This window comes from Gallinula chloropus, assembly GCF_964237585.1.
Source record: "Gallinula chloropus genome assembly, chromosome: 15".
NCBI classification, from domain to species: Eukaryota; Metazoa; Chordata; class Aves; order Gruiformes; family Rallidae; genus Gallinula; species Gallinula chloropus.
In genome coordinates this window covers 10,234,003-10,244,158 of record NC_140100.1, presented here as the reverse complement: position 1 = coordinate 10,244,158, position 10,156 = coordinate 10,234,003, and the positions used below count along the sequence as shown (strand labels likewise).

General features: G+C 40.1%; 1 protein-coding gene across 1 annotated transcript; it reads right to left on the bottom strand.

The window, feature by feature from the left end:
• Positions 1-5,334: 5,334 nt before the first annotated feature.
• Positions 5,335-7,982, bottom strand: LOC311197206 (parvalbumin, thymic CPV3; the record flags this gene model as incomplete). Its single annotated transcript, XM_084270936.1, has 4 exons — positions 5,335-5,360; positions 6,919-7,028; positions 7,422-7,554; positions 7,922-7,982. 4 exons carry the CDS (start codon positions 7,980-7,982, stop codon positions 5,335-5,337), a joined length of 330 nt encoding a protein of 109 aa, XP_084127062.1.
• Positions 7,983-10,156: the final 2,174 nt, after the last annotated feature.

Genomic DNA, 10,156 nt, shown 5'->3' with positions numbered 1-10,156 from the left:
ATGGAGGGGTTTGATTGCGAGGGACAAAATAGAAGGGGCTGCTTCTCATGAGGCACAAAATGGAGGGGTTTGATTGTGAGGGACACGAGGGGCAAAATAGAAGGGGCTGCTTCTCGTGAGGCACAAAATAGAGGGGGCTGCTTCTCTTGAGGAGGGAAGGCACCAAATGGAAGTGCTGGGTGTCTGTGCAGCCTGGGGGGCAGCCATGCTGAGGCGCTCTCAGGCTGGTTGGACATGGTGGTTGACCTGTGCAGACTCCCTTTCCGTGGGTGCAGAGCTCTACACCATCTTGGGTGTCATCTTCCTCCAGGTATGATGTTAAACCCAAACCTCTCAAGAGCTGAGCAGCTTCTCACAGCCTGTACAACATGCTGAGCCACAGAGCATACAGAACATTCCCATTCAGTGCCAGCCAGGTCTCAAGCAGCTGTCAGGAACGTTTCCAAAGCTGCAGAGAGAACCTGATTTATCATTTACTGCAGGTGTTTTCAGAGAGGCCATGGTGGAAGGTGCCTCCTGTCAGCACGTGCAAGCAGGATGAGGGAAGGTCCTGCTGTGCTGAGCTCCACAGGGTTTCCCTGAACAGCCGCTGAGTAAGGATCAGGCCAAATGTGTCAGGAGGAGGTATCCAAATACAGCAATTCTTGCTTCCTACCCTACAGCTGTGAGTTAAAATTCAGCAGGGTGTGCAGATCAGCCTGGTAGAGCCACGGTCTGTCTGTTTGAAGGCTGCAACACAGATGAGAGAATTTCTGGGAACATACAGTTGGGATTGAATATGTCAAATGAAAAAGGGGAAGTGTGTCGTGTTCCCCTCCCTCCCTGGTGTTATACTGCAGCTTGGGGGGGGGGGAGTTAACTTCTTTATACTGCTCACTTAATGCAAAACTTGGAAATTCTTAAAATTGGTGGCACTGATAGTCAATTAATTTATTGCCAAAGAAATCAGAAAACTGCAGTCGCTGTGGATTTGGGCTCATGTCAGTTAAATCTCTAGATGTATGTTTGTTCAGGATTTAACACAATGGAGATCCTAGTGCCTATTTACCGCTGTAATACAAGTGCTGTTGTGAGGGGCATATTGTGGTGACGCGTGGTTGGACAGTGGATGCTTGCTGTAATTGGTGATTGCTAAGTAGTTTCCCTTCCAAACTTTCCTCTGGAAGGAAATTAATGTATGTGTAGTGATTGCTAAAATGTATTTCTGCTCAGTGCCACCTCATCTGTAACTTGACATTGCTTTGGGTGGAAGTACTTGTGAGAATCTACAAAGAGTAAGCGATAACAGATTCAATTAACTTAACTGATTACATTTCTAATGTACAAATTAACAGGGCAGGAAGAAACTTCAATTGTGGTTCCAATTTCATCCCATCTTCTTAATTGTATGTGCAGTAACACCACACCTTGACATTTGCAAAGTGGCATCGGATCACCCCGAGTTTGAAATGTGATTCCTAGCCCATGATTATGTAAAATTAAACTGCTGCATAAATACATTGAGAATTTGACAGGACAAGTTCTGCATCAAGAGACAAATAATTAACAACTTCATGAGCGATTCCAATTTAGTTAAAAAATTACATAGGGGTAAGAAATAGTATCTTCAGCATCGTGTAATCATACTTTTGGGTTTGTTGAGCCTGTTTCTAAGTGCTATTTTGAGCATTTCTGTTAACTGCATTAGTAGCAGACTTAACAAAAAGGTATAGTATAAATCACTCAGGGTGTTAGAGCTGGCAGCTGTAAATAAATACAGCTGACAGCTCAAATAGCTGTTCCATTGACAGTATGCGATCTAAATGTGTTAACAAACGTGTAGACTCAGCAGTTTGGGATTAGTTTAGCAAATAAATTACAAAATAGCACCGCGATCCAGCAAAAAGCACAATGCCTGTGTATCCCTGCTCTGCACGCTTTGTTAATGCTCTAACAGGCCTGTGTACCTCTGTGTGAAAACGCAGCACTGCAGGGGTCCTGCATTCATCTCCCCCAGATTGCTTCTTAGTGTTATGTCAAGGAATGTGAGCAACTGAGTGTCATGGTGAGTAAAGGCAGTTTAATAATGGATGCATTTGTTTTGCAGGATCAGGGGTTTCATAAAGGAAGGCAGGAACTTTGGATGCAAAGTCACTGAATAAAAATTAAAAGCTGCTTTCATGCAAAACTTGAGGTATTTAAATGTTTCGGTTTGTTTCATGTGTGGAACAGGAATGCCTAGGTGTTGTTACTAGCCTGGATCTGTAGTACGTGGGAAAGAAAAACTGGGAAGAGAGGGTGAGGAAAGGGCTAGGCAGTTAAAAGGATTTCAGCTCTGAAGGTGAGCTATAGTAATATGTTAATGTTTTCCCTGCTGATCACTGCATGTCATAGTTTGACATACTGCAAGCATGGTGGGTTTTATGCTTAAAGGTTGAATAAGGCCACTGTTTATTCTTTTTATTTTAATTGTAGCTATTCACTGACAGGGTAACATAGAACATGGTATTAATAATATATATTAATAATATGAGCATGAACTGGAACTCTGGGGAACAGTATTTTAGTGGCATCACAAGTATTTTTGTATCTTCTAAAAATGTGGTTTAATTGCTGTTGTGTCTGGTGAAGTATTTTAGTACAGAATGTTAAAGTGGTAATTCTGATAACTAGTTGCAACCCTTTTTGTAGCCTGTAAGTGTGATGGTCAGTAGTAGCTAATTTCTGAGTGCTGCCTCTCACATCAAATCTTTGCAGTGAATGCAGTTTATTAATGCAGACAGCTGGGCTGAGGTCAAGAAGCATCTGGACGATGCCCTCAGTCCCATGCTGTGACCTGGCTGGCCCTGTGTGGAGCCAGGAGTTGGACTCAATGGTCCTTATGGGTCTCTTCCAGCTCTGGAGATTCTGGGATTCTATGAAGCAACTGAGACATGTTTTAAGTTAGTGAATGCTGAACAAGAGTTTTCCTAAAGTCTTTACATACAAGTGTCAAGCCAAGAAATGCTTCCCTTGTCTTTTTGTTCCTTGCCTCTTGGTGGGGCCTAAGTAGATTTTGTAGTACAGATGTTTTACAGGAACTGCAGATGTAGACAGCTGGGACATATTCTTCTTCTTGGGAAATGAATGTCACTCACAGATTTCTTGTGGGCCCAGAGTGCTGCAGAAATCTTCTGTCCAGTGACCTGCTCCAGCAGTGTGCTGCATCTTGGTGGAGAATTACTGAACTTGTGCTTTGCCTCTGGGTGTCTGGGCAAAGTCCATGGTGCAGGGACTGAGAGGAGCTGGAGTTCAGAGTGCAACAGCAACTAGAAAAGTCTTTATTTTACTGGCATTTACCGGCTTGATGTAATGTGGTTAGTCAAGGTCAGGACACTTAATTGTAAATGAAATGGAGAGCAATTTTTTGTTATTCACACATGAACTAGTCCAAGACCCTTCTGTCATCCCACTGGTTTCACTGCCAAGAACACACTTGGTTTTTTGTGAATATCCTGTGATGTCCATGGGTCAGATCCTCAGCTTGTGTCAATCTGAGTAGCTCTGTTTTAACTCATGGATACTCTACTGATTTATGCCAGGATAGCATGTTTCATAATGTTGAAAAATGTTACTAAATTTCTATGTTCCTTTTTTATCAGTTTGTATTATTTTTGTGCCGAGCATGCCAGCTTACAAGCAGCTTGTATGCAAAGTTAAGCTGCCTGAAAATGCCTTTGAAATGTGACTGAAATTCTGTTTTCAGCCATTAACTGTTCAGAATTGTAGATTAATATATACTTTTTTTTTTGTTTTTTTCAAAGGCAGTAGGTGTTTCTTGGCTGGCTCTCCAGTACTTGGGTCCCAAAGGAGTAGGTGGCTGCACAGAAGACATGGAGGTGAGTACTCAGGGGTGAATCATTCCAGGATTTGTATTGGTGAAGCTGTCTGGGGTGCCTTGGAGGATGTCACTCCACTTTTTTCCCACATAAAGGAGGACTGTAATTTGTGTAACTGCTTTTTCTTTGATGATGAACATCTTTGAGGCCAACGGGAGTTTTTCAGTTACTGTTTTGTTGGGTTTGGCTGGGAGGGAGCAGAGGGCCCAACGTATCAAAGCATTGACCATATGGACTGTGTGACTCTGCTGCTCTGGAAGCTTTTTAGCTCTTTAGTCTCTTACCCAGGAATAGCTGGTTAGCTCAGAAACAATGCCAGTCTGTTTTTCTGCATCATTACCAGTATTTATAGAGACATTTGAATAGAAAATAAAAATGCAGTTAATTTTAAACAGTCATTTGCAGGAAGGGAAGAAATGCATTGAAACTGAGTGGCCCTAAACCACACAGTGTGCTCCTGTTTGTTCTAGTGACTCCTTCAAGCTGTGTGTCCGTGAACTGCAGTGCATAGCACTGGTTAATACTAAGAAAACAAATGACTATGTAAATACTCCAGCAGAGCATCCAAACATCTCTCTTTTCTAATGACTGAAGTGTTTGTTCATAAAAAGACATTTCTTAGCATCCCCAGAGATGAGATGGATGCTTTGTGATGGACGTTTTTAATATGGCAGGCACTGCTCAGAAATACCAGGTAGAGAACGTTGGAGCTTTCTCAACATGCATTTCTACAAATTCTTCCTCCCTGCTTTTAGTCCTCCCTGTTGAGAAAGCTAGACAGTACCACCAAGAATGTATATTTCGCTTCCCCTCTGTTTTTTAAAGCCTCACAGTTATCTGAAACCTCAAGTCTACACAGGCTTTCCTTTTAACTCTTACTGCAGGAAAGCATGTGGGTTTTTCTTTCTTCTCTTAACTGAAAAGAGCAGTTTGAAACTGCAGTGTTTTTCAGCAAAAACATGTGACCACTCTTCACTGGGAAGCCAACAAGAGATTTTGTCCTCACCTACCTCACAACTGTATCTGAGCTGCTAGTCTTTGGCAAAGATCTGAGTGTTTTGAGAACTTCAAGCTTAATCCAGAAGGCCTGTAAGCAGAACTTCTGCTGATTTCAAAAGATATTCTGTATTTGGAGGTCTGATAAAATCAAGATCTTGGAGAGATTAACACTTTCAGTTTGAGAATTCACCCATTTCAGTTTATCAGTCAAAACCAGGCAAAAGCTACTGTATATGATTAATTTTTATTGTATATTTTTTAAGGGAAGTGTCTGCTAAAGTAGAGTTTAGAACATGGTAAATGGACCACACAATGAAATGAAAAAAAAAAATCATTAATCAGTGTTTCATTCGGTTGCTAAGGCAATGAACAAATAACAGACACTGTCAAGATAAACAAGGGACTCCTGATTTTCAAAGTTTTGGAATGTCTCATGCAGATTCATCCTGATTCTATCTCGTTTGATCCTTTTGAACCTCTAAGACTGCACCAGTTCCTGGAATTCTGCAAAAGATAAGAGAATATTTACAGTAAAAATATTAAAATGAAAGGATTAGGAGTAGAAGCTTTGTGACATATCAAGAGATTTAGAAAAGAAATGAACAGAAAACAATTACCTGGTGGATGACAAGAGGAGAAGAAATGTTTATGGAAGGGAATTTATCTGAACTTCCTCTTCTGAACAACAGATGGAAAGGCAGTGTTTTGTTGACATTTATAAGGATTAATAAAATGTTCAGGGTAGTTTTAGTCTTCTCTCTGCATAATAATCATCTCGGGCAAAAATAATGGGATGGATAATAGAGAATTTGAGTAAGAAGAAGTTAAGAACTGAAGTAAAAGAATGAAAAGCAAGTCTGTGTATCTTACTAGCTGTTTGTAGTGCTTCAGCAGTTGAGAAGTGTTGATTTAGAGCACAGTCTAAAGCCAAACCCATTGTGCAGTTCTGTGTGGTGTGACACTGCAGTATTGTGTTGCACAATAAGATCGTTCTTGGGAACATCTTTTAAATGTTTGGCTTCTGTGAGTTGGAGTATCTGATCAGTCCTGTCCCTGAACGACTGTATTAGTATACAGATTGCTTCATAAATCATGTGTGTTTATTCTGGCACATTTCCTATGGAACTGGATTTAATTCCTTCCAAAGAAAGAAACAGAAGAGTTCTGTCCTCCTGGCGCAGTGAGCTGGGGAATCTGCACGCCAGCACATTCCCTGCATGCAATTCCCTAAGCCCCTTTCATGCCTGTCTAGGCAGCTTGCTTCTGTCATGGGCTGAGTTGCCTTGGGCTGCAAGCCCTTTGTGTGAGTGTGTGCTTCCTGTTCCAAATAGGATGCAGAAATCCGGAATTATGGGATCAGGAGGTTTCTGCACTGAGCAGCCATTAAATCACACTGGTGTTTCCATAGGGTGAGTGCAATATGCTGCTTCCTAAGACAGCTGCTCCTTCCTATCTGGTCTTTAGCCGGCCGCTGCAGATAAATAGTGTCCGTCTCCGTGCACAGAGCCTGTTGTGGGATCTTGTGTCGAGGCAGTGACACTTGATCATTCTCTTCTCCTTATTCTGCAAAAGAAATTCTGAGCTATGTGCTGCTAGCTCTTACACTGTGAGTGATTTCACTGACTAGTGGAATTTCTGCTGGGAGATAACTGCTGCAAAGAAGCTGATGTATGTGCTGATGATTCTTCTGTGTGGTGCTGGTTCTTTTGTCCCTGAATCTACGTTTGTGTGTTACAAGCAATAGTAGTGCAGCGTCACATCAGAGTAAGCGGGAGGAGGAATAAGGGGCCGTTCCTTTCAAAACAACTGGAAATCTGTGTGTGAGTGGCAGTGAGAAAGTTCCTTAGGGCAGCCTGTGTGGGTTTTATTCCTTGCTTGTGCATAAGGAATCGCAGAGATGAACCTGTAAGATCAGGGATTGTTTCTCCCTTTAAACAGGCAGGGGTTTCAGTAAAACTACTGGCAGTTCATTAATGTACTATTAACATAAAAGAAAGGACAATCTCTCATCATTTACAACACATCTTGAGGAGCCTTATGCTATACATAAAGAAGTTAATACCTTCAGCCCCAATTTTACCATCCCCATCATGATCTGCAGCTGCCAAGAAGGTCTTGGTTTCTGAGGTGGTTAACACTCTGGCTCCACACTCAAACCTCTGAAGGAAATACCTAGGAAGAAAACTACTGTGATTATGAGTTTCACAGAATATTACTCTTTTATACTGTCTGTATAAGCAATAGCTATCTATAAATAAATTATTTACCACAATAGCCAAGACCTCCAAACACTGCTTTGGCAAACTAAATACATTTCTGCCTTGTAAGTCCAGCACTGATACAGTTTTTGCCCACCACCAAAATCCATCCCTGGGCAGTTTGGTTTTTTTTCCTGTACTGAGCGCTAAAGGCAGATATTTACTAATTTGTATTTGTCTATAGGGATTATATACTTTTTTATCAATGTTCAGCATAGCTTGCACTCAGGTTTACAGAACTATTCTGGAAATAAAAAAGTGCTGGTTTGGGGATAGCCTCTAAATAGTTAACACAGAAAGTCCTTACTTGAGCTCATCTTCCTCAATAAAGCCACTTTGGTCATTGTCGAGAATCCGGAAGATCTCCTTGAGCTGGCTGCTACTCTTTTTAGACATCCCACTGATCTGAAAGAATTTTTTGGGACTAAAGGAATCTGGAGCTGAAAATAAATTAATAAATAAATTAACCCCAGACCACTGTGTTCACTGTTCATAAATGGTCTGAGGATGCAGCTTTATTACATTGTAATTGTTCTAAATGTGTCAATAGATACAGCCTGTCAAAGGATGCATCTCACCACACTGCACCATACCCTCCTAGGCATTAAAAAAAATAAATCACATGGGGATAAGTTACAAGCTGATGATATAAACCAGTCATGAACAAATATACTGTGACAGCTGAGAAAAGAGATTACAGAAATCTGTTTATAGTTTGTGCTTGTTCAGTATTCCCTTGGGACTGAATTAAACTCACCACGTGTTACACAGAAGAGTAGATTTTTAGAGTCTTAATTGTTTTCTCACCTTGGCAGTCCCGCAGAGCAGCAGCGATATCAGAAGAGCTTAGAATGTCTGTAAGGCTCATTTTAAACCTGTGCAAAATAGTATATTCCAAACAGATTTGTGAAATGCAAATGCATCTTAAAACAAATTGCTTTTTCTGTGCTTCGAAGCATGCTACATGGCTAACAAGCTGCTAAGGGTAGGTGAATCTAATTGATCAAACCAACATTGCTGCTATTCCTAAACAAATCAGAAGATTCAGTACCTTACTTCCCTAAAAATAACAGTGCTGAAATAATATTTTTTAATGAGAAGGATTACATAAATGGTGCTGTGAGTTGATGATCAGTTTTACATCATTTACCTGTATCCTATTTAAGTACAGCACCTTTTTACACTCTATGTAACCGTTAATCTAATGATTAGTCTTACTGGAATGCATATTCAATACAAATAACAGTATGTGCAGTGGAAAAAGGAAAGGTTTGCTTCTGCTTTCTCCCCCAACAGCTCACAAGAATAAAAAGAAAACTGATACTTATCTATATAAAGTCCATCCATATGTAATTCCAGCAGTTAAAATAAAAAAAAATCTTACAACAAGGGTTATTGTACTTACTACTGGTGCAGCTCTGCACAGTAATGTAATTTAATTAATCTCAGGTCAGCTGCTCACCTTTATCGTTTTCTCAGCTAGGTAAAGGAAAAATAGCTGAGGAGATACCAGGCAAAATAGTAATGTTGGCTCTGGCTTGCCACTCTGGCTTATAAAGGATTCAAAAGGTGACAATAACCACTACTTAGGTTACTGTTTCATGGATCAAATGTTTGATTGGAGACCTAGCTCAAATTTCTTCCTTAACTAATTAAACTTTTCTTTCTATTTATATCTTAAGATAATATGGAGAAGAAGAACATTTCTCTTTAATAAATCCACTTCTGCTTAATTAAATACAGCTCTGGCATCAAAAGATCAATGCCCAAGTATGCTAAAGATTTTTCAGTTAACCTTTGGGCCTTGCAGCTCATCGGAAGGCGACTTCAGCGGTCAAATCCTTAGGAAAAGAAACTAGTTTAGTTTCCTTAAGTCTGATGATCCTTTGGAATGTATAAAGGAAGTTGGGGATGAAAGATCATAGGTGACAGTGTGTCATTCTGACAAAGATAGCTTGTCACTAGGACAGAGGAAAGCATGCTGTAATTTGGGGTGATCTCCCTACAGTAACCTTCATATTTCCTGACCATTTTCTGACTTGCAGTGCTGTCCCTACCTCTGCCTTGCAGCGACCACAAACCTGAAATGCAGTGAAGCTGAATAAACTAATCTTCTTGTCTGTATTCCTCAGAAGATTATGTATAATCCAGTGGCCTACTTAATGATCTATTTTGAATATTTTCAATTATGTTAAATCAATACTAGACTCACTTGAAGTTGCAGGAGTCAGACTTTGTTAGTGTGGAGATAGATTTATATGCATCTTACAACACCCGCTCTTGCAATCTTATTTCCTTGGTATGAAATCAAACTGCATGTATAAATAAGTTGGAGTTTTTTATGTGTTTCAAGAACATTCAGTTTGGAAAGAAAGAAAAAAAAACTTAATAAAGTTGGGAACAGCAGATATGAGGTTTTCCTTCTCAGACCAAAACTCGTTTCCATCTTTAAGAGGGTTTGTGTGGAGAAAATTCATAAAAGGAGGCATAAATCATAATCAATCAGATGTACCTTTAATCCCAAATATTAACTGTATCAGAACGCTCTCTGGTACCTCTTTCAGTGGGAAAATTGTTTATAGTAATCGAGAATGCTTTCCCAGTAAACCTAAGAACTATGGGCTGTTGTAAATTAGTATTGTCTGATTAAAATAGATTGAACAGTGTTGATTTGTACAGGTTGAAGATCTGATCTCAGATATTCTGGAGTTCTTCCCATTTCTCTTCTTCATTCAGTACCATCTATTCATACTGCTTTCTGCCTGAGATTTGCGTGATACTGTGATCTATCAGACAGTGGCAGTGGGGATGAAGCACACACTCTGCTTCCTACAGAATCATCCTGACAAAGCTTGCATGATGAAGGCACCTTTCTGCAGTCTGTTGTGAATTTTCTCCTTTATGAGCATCTCAAGTTGATATGAGTTGTAACAGAAGGGTTTTTATACCCATTCCTCCTGACATTTTTACTGCCAAGATGTTTCTAGAGAAAAGAAACGTTTTTTTTAGACTTCTATGATAGTACCATAGATGTTACTTAAT